Source organism: Rattus norvegicus, chromosome 1, assembly GCF_021556685.1.
Source record: "Rattus norvegicus strain SHRSP/BbbUtx chromosome 1, alternate assembly SHRSP_T2T, whole genome shotgun sequence".
NCBI lineage: Eukaryota > Metazoa > Chordata > Mammalia > Rodentia > Muridae > Rattus > Rattus norvegicus.
This window is the reverse complement of record NC_141534.1, coordinates 54,531,040-54,545,335: the sequence shown is the minus strand read 5'-3', so window position 1 is coordinate 54,545,335 and position 14,296 is coordinate 54,531,040. Positions and strand designations below refer to the sequence as shown.

The window sequence follows — 14,296 nt, the reverse complement described above, 5'->3', positions numbered from 1 at the left end:
TGTCTTTAGAAGGTGTGCAGGGCTGCCGGGTCTGGGTCGGCTGTAGGTCACAGCACTTGCAGATGGGTTTCAGTGCGGTGGCCGCTCCTCCTGGACACAGTTACAGCTGCCTTCCATGACCATCCCTGGGTTCGAGAAGATGAGAGATGAGGCACCCCATCTGAGTGGAGTCACTTATCTCAGACCTAGTCCGGCTTGAGTGGAGGAAGGAGAAACACCATGAAGTCTCCCCTCAAAGGGCTAAAGGCTAATGGAGAGGCCAGGAGAACAGCCCAAGACTAAAAAGAAAGAACCAACATTGGTCACAGAAAACAGCCTTCAGTCCTGAGTATAAGGAAGAACCTGGTGGCCTCTAGGAAGCACAAACAGCCCAACAAGCAAAAGGCTGCCACAGAAGACCTTGGAAGAAATAGCATGGCAGAGACTCAGGGGGAACAAGGACCGCCTGAAACTCAAAGGGACAGCAAAGAAATAAAATCTGCATGGGAGGCAGTAAAACCCAAGAGTGACTTAGAGACAAATTGACAGGGTGGTGTGGTGCAAATACTTCACACACCACTCAATCCGTGCTGAAGGACCAGAGATGAAACACCTCAGGGGAGAAGCAGGAGAAACAGAAAATAGGCTGGGCTTATCATTCCCAGGCACAGATGACTGGAGGCTTGCATAGAGACCGAGACAAGAATGGGGCAAGAGGTTCTCCTGACTTACTCCTGAAGAGGCCTGGACCCACTGGGCGTGGAAAGCTTGAGTGTGGAGGCTGTGGAGACTGGAACTACCCTCCCTAGAAGCCAGAGTCCCCTCCTGAGTCTTGGATTCAAAGGGTGGGGAGGTTTCCCGAGAAATGTTGGCTGGTTTATTTGTTTTCAATGTGTCAACTTCTGTCCCTAAACCACCAGAACTCTGACTCATGAGTACAGCTAGGATAGGATTGGACCTGAGAAACACCTTCTTCAGTTACCCCTCGCCCAGTTCTGCCCTTGCACAGGGTAGCTCCTCCCTCTTGCTTGCAGCTTGGAACCTCTAAAGCCTGGTGACTCTCTTCCTACAGTCACAATGACCAGCCACATATAGTTCTGCTGTCTCATTTTAAAGGCCCTTCTATTTTCTTTTCTACAAAACCACAGCCACTGAAAACAACATAAAAAGTTCAGTGTTAAGCAGACTAAAGAATTGTGCTCTTTTAAAAGCACTCATCGAAGCCACCATTTTCTTCCATTGTTTGGTGACAGGATTGTTTTCATTGAAGCTGTCTCTACACTGACCTGGGATTTAGGAATCCTGTGACTTCTTGGGGAAACAGGAAGTGGAGAAGGACTAGGTTGGTACAAGGTGAAGTTATTAGGGCTCATGTATCTATGTATCTGTGTTCTGCAACATGGATATATATTATAATCCCCCCCCCTTTCTTTCAAGAAAGAAGACTCTGGAGTTGTGAGGTCAGGACCCATACCAGCTCCAAAGGAAAGGGGGCTTTGTTGTCTGAAAAGTGGTGAGACCAGGGAAACTGCTCCCCCCCCCCCCGGAATTGCCACGGGTATACATTTATGGTTCCTGGGCCTTTCCCTTTGTTTGCTCTTGGTGGAAATGTTGCCCTGTAGAGGCCCAGGCACGAAGCTTTTCTGGGGTGGTTGAGGCTTCCTTAGGACCGCCAACTTGAGAGAGAAGCAGCGAGTAGCGGTGAGGCCACGCCTCTCCTAGGGAAGCGCAGGTTAGTAACTGGGAATTCTTTACCGCTGGCCTGGAGGGTGCTTTTGGCTGTAAATTGTCCTGCACTGCAGCCCTCCTCGGAAAGGCTGGGGACAACTTTCTGGGAACAAAGATCAGGCAGACATTATTCACAGAAGAGAGTAGGGACAGAATAGCTAAGCCTAGAAAGAGTCGCTTTTATCCCTACACCGGGGATGTGGCTTCGCGCATGTGTGGAGTGGAGAGATTTCACTGCTTACGGTAGAAAAAGTAACATTTATTTGCCTCCTTCTGTTTGGAGAACAGTTCCAGAGCAATCTTCCACCAGCTTCCTGAACAATGGAAAAAATCCATCTTTGAGCAACCACATTCCCAGGGCCGGCTCCGCCTTCACTCCAGAGGTTAGACATCTTCAGTCACTTTCGGGCCCAGCCTCCCTCGACTTTCACGTCCCCCTTGACCTAGATTTATTCCAAGTGCCCTCAGACCTTAGGGTCTCCGAGGGAGAAAAGATGGTATCTCCCTTGTATACTTCCGCAAACCCACAACACAAACTGGCTGGTGGGCGTTGCAGGAGGCTCAGGGTTGGGCACAAAGGAGATCCTTTTGGTGTCTCTGTCAAAGGAAGCATCCCCCTCCGGTCAGCCTCAGATTTCTTTATATCCTAGACTACAGAAGAGCAACCGAGCAACCCAGTAGTCAGTGGGAAAGGGCAGCGGAGGGTAGTCCAGGACATGTCCCCATCCCACTCCGGAGTACCTTCCCCTGAGGTTGGCTCCTGGAAAACCCTCTCTCCCAGAAGTAGGGGCAGGTAGAACTCGGAGCCGGGGGCCTGGCTTGCTCCACAACTCGGACCCCCAAGACTTCCTAGGGAGACTCTCAGAGAGGCAACGGACTCAGAATTAAGTGCCCCAACCTGATTCAGGGGCCTCCTCCAAGGAGCTTCGGGGTGGGATGGGCGCGTGGAAGACAGGGAAACGGAGGCTGAAACCCATACCCTCGTTAAAGAACTGGGCGCGAGCTCCAGCTTCCTTCCCGCTTCCTGGGCTCACGTTTTAGAGGAATGTTATTGTTTAAAGAGACCCCATTGAACTATTTCCTGCTCTTTGTCACCTTCCCCTCACTCTCTGGCTGAGGTTCTCACCGAGAGGTAATAAACCAACTGCTGCCCACACCGCATGGCCAGGCGGGTAGGGAAACGCGCGCAGCGTGCGTTCCAACAATCCCCGGAGCAAAGAGACCAGGGACTCCCGGGGCCACATTCGGTGCAGGCTCATCCACAGTCTAAGTCCAGCTTTTATGTGGGACGCGAGGACGCCTCCTACTAGGGTCGCTATCTGTTCGTCTATTTCCCTCTCGGGACAGATCCGCATTGAGCTTCCCTCTCTTTGCAGGTGAAGGTCGTTGGGGGCACGGATGCCGAGGTGGGGAGTTAGTGGCAGTCCACGGGCGAGGGGATGTGTCCCGAAGCTGCTACACTTTGGGAGGCTGAGGCTTCGGAGAGGTCAAGGAGACCTGGGAGACGCCGATCCGCCGTAGTCCCGCACAGGTGCGCGCAGCGTGGACACTCCGCGGGGCACAGCCAAAGGCGCTGGAGTGCACTTGGAGAGTGCGGAGTGCGCGTGGGAGTTTAGCAGCCGCTCTGGAAGCCGCGGACCTGGGTAGCTCCGGCCCGGCTTCTCGCCCTTCCCCCCTCCCCAGGGTCCGCCCCGCCGCTTTGATGGAGGTGCAAACATTTGGGGGAGGGCGGGGGTGTCGGGACTGCGCCCGACGCTTTCCTTACAGGAAGCGCGCGCGGGAGCCCATTGTTGGCCCCCAGCCTCCGGGCCCGCCCGGCCGGTCTGATATGGCCGCGCACCGCCAATGGGCAGCTGCTCCGTACTTCAAAGGGTGTCCCGCCCAATCCGCCGCGCCCCCCTGCGAGGCCACCTCGGATGTATTTATGGGGAGGGGACCCATTTTCTCTCCCCCAGAGACTTACTCTTGTCGCGCCTTGCGGGAGTTCAAGTGGAACCACGGCTCCCCAGGCCCTTACCCCCATCCCCGCCCCCTTCCCCCCACATCTCGGTCCCGGTCCTCCTTTGGCGAATGTGCTGGGACCCAGGTGTGATCTTTGGGCTCCGCAGAGTGATCCTTTTTCTTGGAAAAGTGGTGGCGAGAGAAGTGAAGGTGGCTGTTGGGTAGGGAGTCAAGACTCCAGGGCGGTGGAGAGGGTGGCGGGAGGATGAGCTCCCCGGGCACAGAGAGCGCAGGGAAGAGCCTGCAGTACCGAGTGGATCACCTGCTCAGCGCCGTGGAGAGCGAGCTGCAGGCGGGCAGCGAGAAGGGCGACCCCACCGAACGTGAACTGCGAGTGGGTCTGGAAGAGAGCGAGCTGTGGCTGCGCTTCAAGGAGCTAACTAATGAGATGATTGTGACCAAGAACGGCAGGTAGGTGCGTGCGGCAAGCCGGCAGTCTGGGGCCTGGAGAGCGCCCCTTCGGGGAGAGCACCTTTTCCCCCCACTCGTCCTGTTTCTTCCTGTTTCTTCCCTCTGAGTTAACAGCCCCCAGGGGATTCCTAACCCTGGTTTCTCGGAAACTTTCCCTGACGAAACCTGGGGAGGAAGGAGGTATTCGAACTGTAGGGTTCCTAGGTGTACACTGGTGTGGCCAGGTTTAACCTTGGCTAGATTTGTCCCTCTGCAGTCTCAAGAGCCCGTGGTTGAGTGGGAGAGATGATTTGGTCCAGGACTGAGAAAGCCTGGGCAAAGAAGTTCGCGTTGCAGAGGGTCCTCTTTGGACGGCAACACTTTGTGCAGGCTTCCTTTCTCCAACGGATGGGTTCTCCTGCTGTGCACCGTCTTTTCCAGGAGGATGTTCCCGGTGCTGAAGGTAAATGTGTCAGGTCTGGACCCCAATGCCATGTATTCCTTCCTGCTGGACTTCGTGGCGGCTGACAACCACCGCTGGAAGTATGTGAATGGGGAGTGGGTACCTGGGGGCAAACCAGAGCCTCAGGCGCCCAGCTGCGTCTACATCCACCCAGACTCGCCCAATTTCGGGGCCCACTGGATGAAGGCCCCTGTGTCTTTCAGCAAAGTCAAACTCACCAACAAACTCAATGGAGGAGGACAGGTAAGACAATGCAGGAGACAGCTGAGGGCCCCGGGCCAGAGGGGAGAGGCTTCACCACTCCCAACCTGGGAGCTTAAAAAGGCTCCCTCAGTCTTTGTCAGCCCTACAGAAGCCACCGTGGCCTTCCCCAATTAAATCTTTAGTACTGTTTATATTAAGCTGATGAGGGTTATACCAGGGCCTGGAGAAGGGGACTGGGAGTCCTCACTCACCCTGGAAGGGTTGATAAAGGCCTGAGGCTTGAGAACCAACTCTGGCCCTAGGTGAGCTTTGACTCTGAATCCTCAGTCACTTTTAAAGTCAAAAGGGAACACTGGCGAGTCTACCACAAACGTGCACATTCCACTCTTCTGAAAAGTCTTTAATTGGGGCCTGTTCCAAGAGAACTCACTCCAAGTTGCGACCAAGCCAGGCATTTAAAGTTGTTTGTGGCCTTATGCTGACAGGGTTTAATAGGGTGTAGTATACCTCTCATCCCAGTTCCAGACCATCTGTGGGAAGCCGTTGGGTAAAATGGACCCCATGCCCTCCATACTGCTGGCAGTTTCCTGGAGACATTTGCAGCTGGATCCGTTTCTTATTGATCAGTTCCTGGTGGATGCTGTGGTATTAAGGTAGGCGCAGGTCTCCATTCTTGATCCTTAACTTCTCCTGCAGATCATGTTGAACTCCTTGCATAAGTACGAACCTCGGATTCACATCGTGAGAGTTGGGGGCCCGCAACGCATGATCACCAGCCACTGCTTTCCCGAGACCCAGTTCATAGCAGTGACTGCCTACCAGAATGAGGAGGTGAGGCTTCTGAAGGGAGTCCCCTCACCCAGCCTGTCCTGGGGACTGGGAGGTAAAGCCGTAGTACAGAAGACAGGCAAGATTTAGTTCAGATTTACTACTTCGGTGGCTAGGAGGGAACAAGTTTAAAATACTCGTTTGAGCATGTTGTTAATCTCAAACGATCTAATACACATCTACAACATGCTTGAAAGACGCGTGAACCACAACCTCACGGTTTTAAAACTTGGAGGCTAGGGAGCTACAGTCCCATATCTCAGCAGCGTGAAGTCCTGGCAAAGGCAGTCAAGGGTCCTTACTTCTAACCCCAAATCACAGAAAATGTGTCAGTAGTCACCAGGGCTGCCACTGTGGACCTTAATGTCACAGCAACTCCAGGCTATGTCCAGACTAGACGTGATATTGTGAGTTTCACTTACAAATTGCATTTCTTTGTGATTCCTCAGCCCTTTCAGACACAGATAGGAAAACAAAGACTGATTCATTTGAACACTCTAACTGGGTCCTGTCCTTTCTCAATTTCCTTTCTTCTTTGGTAGTGTGCCCCACCCCCATTTGATGCTTGCTATGTAGCCCAGGATATCCTTCAGTTCACAGTCCTCTTGCCTCAGCATCCTAGTCCCTGGATTGACAGGCCTAGGATGCTTCTCCACCCCCCCCATCCCCCATCAAACCCTCTGGTAACAAACATTGTATTAGTAAATATATTTCTTGTTTTTCAGATTACGGCCCTTAAAATTAAATACAACCCGTTTGCTAAAGCCTTCCTTGATGCAAAAGAAAGGTGAGAGTTCTAACCGCACTCCTGAGGCAAAGAACTTTGTGCAAAGAAGGCTACCCACTGCCTCCAGACAGCTCTTCTTTTGACCATTCCCAATACTTTTTGGCAGAAATGACCACAAAGATGTAATGGAGGAGCCAGGGGACTGCCAGCAGCCGGGATATTCCCAATGTACGGTTTGTTGCACCCCCATATCCCTCTCTGCCTTGTTTCCGGTCTAGACTTGTTAGAATTAGAACCCACAGGTAAGCTTTGGGTGTCTGGGAATAGTGGGGATGGCAGGAAGGCTCTTTGTGACCTGGGCACATGTCCTTTGCTTTGGAAGCTGCCTAACCATCCTGGGCTTTGGACCCTGGTAGGCAGAAAGAACTCTTTATTTGTTTGTTTGTTTTGTTTAGCTGCAGCCAGGGTGGGGTGGAGTTCTGGGAGTTTAGACTTGGGGGTGATGAGGGTTCAGCTATCACACCCACCCCCTTGGAGATGGCTTCCACTTATTAGTGGCTGAAAACTGAATGGCTATCTTTGGAGACACACATGAGTGACCCTTGCTCAGTTCCTGTGGCTCCTGAGTTTGGTGGCTTGGATGGTGGCTAGTTCTTTAAAAATTCTGCTTCAGGAGGTTTTCTAGGCAGTGATGGGTGCAGATCCATGCAGGCACACAGGGAGAGAAAAGACCTGGCCCCCTCCCTCTTTTCAAGGAGGGATCTCCAAACATCGAAGTCATTGCTAAGGAGGAGAAGAGTCTTGCAGGCCACTCCAGTGGCTGCTAGACCAGCTTAGCACTCTGCCCTTAAATGATGACCAGCTAGTCTAAACTGGTATTTTAATATCCTCTTCCAAACAAATTTAACAAATGAATTTAACAAACAGGGCCCTGTTGTGGCTCACTTGACCAGGAAATGGACTGTGTTTGGGGTCACACCAGGGCTGTGTGGACACGTGTATCTTCCTCGAGTATTATCTGAAGAACTGTCTGGTACAGTAGGAGTGCAAAATTAGTTTCAGTGGATAGATCTATCTTGGAAGCGTAGTGGAGAGAATGTGGTGGAGTCAGAACAGAAAGGAATAAATAGGAAATGGATCCACTGACTATTCTTGAGGCAGGAGCAGGCTACTGGCTTCAGCACCTGTTGGGGGGCCGCCTGGGTCCTACCTGAGGCCCACTGAGGTCCTCCATCTTCATACTCGATCCCTTTGACATTTTATTCTGGGAGTGGTCTTAGGTCTAATCTTGTAAAACAGGGCTATGGGATTAGCTTGGGCCTCTCAAGAGTGCTGGCATCCCAGACATCCTGTGACACTCCACAGGGACACTTGGAGACTAGTCTGCCCCGAGGGAGGGATACTGGTTATTCTTCAGTTCCAGAATCTCCCAGGTTAGAACTAGGACGGGACTGAGTCTCAAACAAGGGTCAGTTACCCAGCATGCTTTTCTCACAGCAGGGGGGTGGCTTGTTCCTGGAGCTGGCACCCTCTGTCCACCTGCCAGCTCCCATCCTCAGTTTGGAGGTTCGCTCTCTCTCCCCTCCACACATGGCTGTGAGAGGTACCCGACTCTGAGGAACCACCGGTCATCGCCCTACCCCAGCCCTTATGCTCATCGGAACAACTCTCCAAGTAGGTTCTGAACCTCCATTCACCAGCTGTGGGGTAGTGGGAGAATCCTTCTGGAGAGGCATTTCTATAGGGCCGCAAGATAGGGAACCCAGCTCCTAGTGGCTCCTGAAGAGACTTGGTCAAGGTGCCTCAGAATATGCTCTAGGCTTTGAAGACAGCTGTCTGGGCCTTTCAGTGGGGCCCTGGTTTAGCTGTTCCACCAACCTCTCTAAAGTGACCATATTGGATTAGCCAGGTACCAACATTCCTGACCAGACAACAGACTGTCCAGGTGTAGAACCCAGGCCCTCAGCATGGGTGTCACCTGAGAACCAGGCACATTTTTGGTCCACTCTGGACTCAGAAGATGGATTGCCAGCCCCAGGACAGTTTGAGACCTCTGGCAGATTCTCTAACACTTGTCTGCTCAGACCAAACCTTTGTCTGCTCCAGAGGGAGGGGAAAATGGCTAAAGAACACCATAAAACAATTAAGCAATTACAACTGATTCAAAATGAAAGGCAACAGCCTTGGAGACTCCTCCACCAGAGGCTGGGCTCTGAGGTGGGGAGATCATATTTTTAATTTGGTGAGGTCATGGTTTCCATAGCCCGTCCGAGCCTCTATGGGAAAGACGAGCTAACGTAGCAAGTATTTTTTTATTTACTTTAAAAATGAAACATTCCAGGCTAGGGTGTCACTTAGTGGCTCGGTACTTGACTAGCATTCGAGAGGTTCTGAATCTGATCCGCAATGCCACAAAAGTAATAAATAAATAGCATAAAGATAAAAAGAAAGACCAGCAATATCACTGCCCGCAGGACATCTCGTGGGACGAGACACTGTAGGTTAAGTGGGGTATTTTCTAATAATTAACATTGACAATAAATATTGCCACGCCAGTGAACTCAGCAGGCTAGGGGTCTTGCTCTCCCAGTCTACTTAGGTAGCTTTTGTTGGTAGTGTTGGGTGGGCAGGCCTGTAGTTGATACATTTTGTTACATTTTATTCCTTTTGGAAGTCCTGTCGGGTAACTTCCCCTCTCCACATCCCTCAGCCTATGCCGACAATTCATCTGCATGCCTGTCCATGCTGCAGTCCCATGACAACTGGTCTAGCCTCGGAGTGCCTGCCCACACCAGCATGCTGCCCGTGAGTCATAATGCCAGCCCACCTACTGGCTCTAGGTATGTATGTCTGGGGAGGGACTATATGTAAAAAGGTATTAAGTAGCCCCAACCTCAGCTGTCTCTCAGGCTGATGAAGACGGCATGCGTCGTTTAAAGTAACAGTGCAGAAGAACCTTAGTCACCAGAGGCAACCCATTTCTTGACTTTTTCTGTGGACAAAGGAGTTAAGAGTCCTTAGTACTGTGCTGAGAACCGGCTGCTGGTGATACATTCCCTTCAGGCGTGTTAACTCTCCAGGGTACTGAAACAATAGCAAGGAGCTGCAAAGCTGGATGCCAATACATAATCTCCACTGAGGAGAGGGATCGGAAGATACTGATTTCTGGACAGTTCTCAGAGAAGTGAGCCAGCCACCATGCAGCTTGACCTCAAATGTCTAAAGCAGTGGTTCTCAACCTTCCCAGTGCTGTGTCTCTTTACCACAGTTCCTCATGTTGTGACCTCCCCAACTATAAGATTATTTCGTTGCTACTTCATAACTGCCATTTTTGTTATGAAATATAAGGTAAATATCTGGTATGCCGGATATTAGATAAAGGGGTCACAACCCACAGATTGAGCACTAGTGGTCTAGAACATAAACATTTATCTAAGGTCCTAGCTGTTTTAGTTTTGGAGAAAACCCTTTACTAGTAAGAATTTAGTTGTCTAGTGTTTCTTTGGTCGGTTGGTTTTGCTTTGTTTTGACATAGTGTCTCAGGCTGGCTTTGAATTCATTACACAGCCCAGAGCTCAAGGTCTTGATTCTCCTGCCTCAGCCTCCTTAGTTGTTGGGGTTATTGGCAGGTATTACTAAATCCACCTTAACCTGCTCTTAAAGCCAATATAAGATGACAAACTTCTCAATGGCCCTGACGCATTACTTAAGGAGCCTGATATCGGCAGGCAGCCAAGTGCTGACCACTTGTCCCAGTTTGGTGTCTTAGTCTGAAAAAGTAATCTGCCTTAATATATCCAGGCTTGCTCTCAGATTCATGTGCCTTTGATGTAGAAAAAGGGGATTTTGTTTTAAATAATCTTACATCAGATCACATTATGTGTTTATAGAAGAATTCAAAGGAAGGTTCTCCCAAACAAAACTTTAGCCTAGTTAGATGAAATTCATTTCGGGGTGAGGTCAAGAAGCAGAGCTGGTCCTAAGCCCAGCTCTGGGATCCCTTGTATATTGCCCCATGTTGATGTGCTAATCCCTCCTGTCCACTGGATGAGCCTGGGCCAGCAATGATAGCATTCTAAGGGACACTTTCTTCTGTGGATATTGGGGATCGGGGTGGTGTGGTTGGGGACACAATGCCTTGGTGCTCAGTACGAATTCTGTATGCCAATGAGTATAGAGCTACTTGCCAGAGTCCCTTTCAGCAGGACTCCGGATGCTAACGTTCACTGTGCAACCTTGTTGATTTTATTTGACACAGTAGCTTCTATCCATGTGGTAATAGTGGAGACACTGCACAGCCATGTGATCCAAAGCATGGACAACAGTGTTCTAGAACCAGCCCTTCCCCCATGCCTCATCCAGGTGTAGCTCATTCGCAACCTCTGCCTAGGCCCCTGACTTCTGTTTTCTCTGTTTCAGCCAGTACCCCAGCCTCTGGTCTGTGAGCAATGGTACCATCACCCCAGGCTCCCAGACAGCTGGGGTGTCCAACGGGCTGGGAGCCCAGTTCTTTAGAGGCTCCCCTGCACACTACGCACCCCTGACGCACACGGTCTCAGCCGCCACGTCCTCATCCTCTGGCTCCCCGATGTATGAAGGGGCTGCTACCGTCACAGACATTTCTGACAGCCAGTATGACACAGCCCAAAGCCTTCTCATAGCCTCGTGGACACCTGTGTCGCCTCCATCCCTGTGAATTGAACTCTCCTCCATGTGCTGAGACTTGTAGACAACTGGATCTTCTAGGCACAACATGGCAGGCTCTTGGGACAAGGGGAGAAAAAGCTCTATTTTCAAATAAGAGCAACAGTACATGTCTTATTATCTTGTCTCACAACCTTTTGCTTAACACCTGCAGTAGTGATGCCAGGAACAGAGACGAGGCTGTGGTCCAATTTCCTGTGACTGCAAGCTAGAGTCCTTTGCCTAGGGTCCTATACCTTGTATTTCTCTTCAACATAGAAGTGACTTGGAAATACTGGAATTTGTCCTACTTTAGTGAGACACAAGGCACACTTCTAATGTCCTCCCTTGTCGCTTTAGAGTAGTTAATTTGGGGACAGAAACACCATAGCCAGCGGATTGTAACTGAACCGGAAACTGTTCTGCCCTCTGGAAGATGCCTACTTTAAGCACGTGTAGCTTTTTGTGTTGGGAAGTCAACTGTGTGATACTTTTCTGTTGACAAAGTAACCAAAGACAATCTGCGGGAAGCCTTTTCTGCACAATAAAGGCAATATACAGCACCTGGGCTTTGCAGGTTATTCTGTACCAGTCTTCTTTTGGGAGGGGCTTTCTCCCCCAGATATTTAGTACTTTAACCTGCTGTGAACGTTAAGGTTGTAGCGAAATCAGTGGTGGAACTGAGGGTATGTGTTTCCTGTACCTATGTAATCTAACGGCTTAAAAAAAAAAAAGCGAGGGTTGGGGATTTATTAGCTCAGTGGTAGAGCGCTTGCCTAGCAAGCACAAGGCCCTGGGTTTGATCGCCAGCTCCGGGGGGCGGGGCAGGGGGAAGCAAAATGATGTACCTTTAAGTAACATTGAATCATAGACGAATGTGCATGGCAGGATTGAAACCTGCTAATGTCATACAATCCAGGATAGCCACCTGACACAAAAGGGCGTACATGAGTTGATAAAAGTGGATTAATATTAAGTGTAGTTGCCATAGGAACCTGTCTGCCCGTGGCTCTTGGGATCACTGGCTCTTTTTCATTGGTGGGGAGATGCTACTCGTCCTGGGGGTAATCTCTCCACTGGTAGCATCCATAGTCTGACCCTGGTTTTGGTTTAATCTAAAGGTCTGCTTTCTTAAGGCTGCAGATGGCAAGTTTGGGCACCAGTAAAGCAGGAGTCCTGCTCAGAGAGTGCGCACACTAAGTATGATATAGGAAGAGGCTGAGGGTTGAGGGTGCACCCTGCAACACTGACTTCTTCAGACCATGTTGAGGACAGGAAGTGGCTGCTACTTGAAGACTAGGATGTGGGATTTCAGTGTAAACAGCTGCATTTTCCTGTAATTTGTGCTGAGATTGTGGGCATGGCTTTGGGTGATACTTAAGCAGGCTGAGTAGGAGCAGGTGTCACCCTGTGACAACTCCCACCCTGTGATCGAGTCCCACCTTGTGATCATGCCCTTGACTCTGTGGATGGGAGTGTATTCCAACCACTCTGCCCCAGTGGTGTCTGCCGGGGTTGAAGGGGCTGTAGGTCATTCCTAGGAATGTAGGTCGAGGAGACTGAGCCCTCCGTCTCCTCTGAGAGGAACCTTGCATCATAGTGGGGCAAGTTCTGTGCACAGCAATGGGCATCTCCCAGCCCGCTTAACTTCATAGACGTATTCAGATTTCAATTAGAGAAGCAGTACCAATCTTTCTGGTAATAAAGTGGAAACAAGGGGCCATAAAATGAAAAGATTTGAGTTCAACATTCTTCCTTTATCCACAGGGGATAGGATCTAACATCTGTTAGACATCTGAAACCATGGGTAGTGTGAGTATGTATGGTTTTCCCCATGCATCTGTCCATCTGTCTGTCCGTCTATTGACCTGCCCACCCATCCAGAATTAAACATTGCGAGATAATAATAATAATAAAAAATAATAATAATAAACAATAATAAAAGCAAGTAGTTATTATAGAACATTATAATAAAGTCACTGCCACTCATTTGCTGTACTGAGTGAAGATTAGTCATTAGCACTGTGTCGGTATGTCGGGAAACCCCGATGTCTACACAGATGTGTAAGAGGGGCTGGAGTAGAGTGTAAGGCTGGGTTTTCCGGACAGAAAGAAGATTAACCTTGGTGTGATGGATCAGGCTTGTGCAAGATTGCTTTTTTAAAGTTTTTTAAATTTACTTTTATGATTCTGAGTGTTTGATCTGCATGCGTGTCTGCATGCCAAGTGTGTACAGTACCCATAGTGGCCACAAGAGAGTATTACATCTGGACCTGGAATTCCAGATGGTTGTGAGCTACCACGTGGGTGCTGAGAACCGAATCCAGGTCCTCTGCAAGAGGGACCAGTGAGCTCACTGCTGAACCGTCTCTCCAGCCCCTGGAGCAAGGTTTTAACCACATTACTCAAAGCAGTGCACAATTTAAAGGTTTATTTCTGAAAATTTCCACTGGATATTTTAGGCTGAGATTGACGTGGGCAGGGGCCTCTGTGACTGAGGGAGGAGTGACCTGTTAATTTGCTTTACTTGGTGGAGTCCTGAGGAGGTTACCTTTTTCCTCCCAAGCGTCAGGCTCTTCACATGTGACGTCGGAGAAAGTATTTAGCATGCCTGTGAGAAGGCTTTGGAGAGCAGGCAGAAGGCCAGGTGTGCCGTGGTGTTGTAGGATTTGGACAGCAGCTCTGTTGATGGGGTCTTGGGTTGAGATACTGCTGCATAGACTCTTAGACCAGCTAAGCCACCTGAGAGAGAGATACCTGAGAGATTGACACATGTCTAAGGCTTGGGAGGAGGCTAGGAACTGAACCTGTATGGCCTGTAAGAGCAGCAAGTGCCCCTAACCACTGAGCCACATTTCTGGTCCCCAAACTTTGTTCTAAAAACAAGAAAGGCAAATTAATAATGTTTATTAACATGGATAGAAAAATTCTCCTAAAAACAATACAAACGAAAGCAAATATAAATCAGATCATGGAGTGGGAGCAGGAGTGGGTGTGTCTTCCCTGCACAAGGATGAGGGGTAGACTATTTTCTCTACTGAAAGGCTTATCAGAGTCACTTTTTTAGAGCCTTATATCCAAGTACACTCTTCCTAAACCTTGCCTACCTCAGAGGTTCTGAGGTTTTTCTATGCATCCCTGCTAACTTCTACTTGAGAGGAATCCTGTCCTTTTGGAGACTGCGGGGTAGGGGGAGCACTTCCCCGGGGCAGAATAAACACTTCCCAACAGTAACCACCAGGATGTTTCAATGTCTTGCCGCCAGCTCAAGAAACAGCCAAATTACTTTCTGT

The 14,296-nt window shown here is 50.0% G+C and overlaps 1 protein-coding gene across 6 annotated transcripts; it reads left to right on the top strand.

The window, feature by feature from the left end:
• The first annotated feature begins 1,232 nt into the window (after positions 1-1,232).
• On the top strand, positions 1,233-11,571 carry Tbxt (T-box transcription factor T). 6 transcript variants are annotated; one of them, XM_087651067.1, is made up of 11 exons: positions 1,233-1,321; positions 1,417-1,537; positions 1,996-2,090; positions 3,084-4,119; positions 4,540-4,804; positions 5,462-5,596; positions 6,319-6,380; positions 6,487-6,548; positions 7,818-7,994; positions 9,031-9,160; positions 10,740-11,571. In XM_087651067.1, the coding sequence occupies exons 4-11, from the start codon at positions 3,914-3,916 to the stop codon at positions 11,014-11,016; spliced, it is 1,314 nt and encodes a 437-aa protein (XP_087507193.1). In that variant the 5' UTR covers positions 1,233-1,321; positions 1,417-1,537; positions 1,996-2,090; positions 3,084-3,913; the 3' UTR covers positions 11,017-11,571. The 6 variants fall into 6 exon arrangements, with proteins under 6 accessions (XP_087507193.1, XP_087507199.1, XP_087507206.1 ...); XM_087651073.1 differs by having other exon boundaries at positions 7,821-7,994; positions 10,740-11,566; XM_087651080.1 differs by lacking the exons at positions 1,233-1,321; positions 1,417-1,537; positions 1,996-2,090 and having other exon boundaries at positions 3,096-4,119; positions 4,540-4,641; positions 4,765-4,804.
• The last annotated feature ends 2,725 nt before the right edge of the window (positions 11,572-14,296 follow it).

Bases quoted from the DNA above. Each gene is read 5' to 3' on its own strand.
- Tbxt (XM_087651067.1), top strand. From the start codon at position 3,914: ATGAGCTCCCCGGGCACAGAGAGCGCAGGGAAGAGCCTGCAGTACCGA. The intron at 5,597-6,318 runs GTGAGGCTTCTG...CTTGTTTTTCAG, and splicing joins CTGCCTACCAGAATGAGGAG to ATTACGGCCCTTAAAATTAA. The intron at 6,381-6,486 runs GTGAGAGTTCTA...ACTTTTTGGCAG, and splicing joins TTCCTTGATGCAAAAGAAAG to AAATGACCACAAAGATGTAA.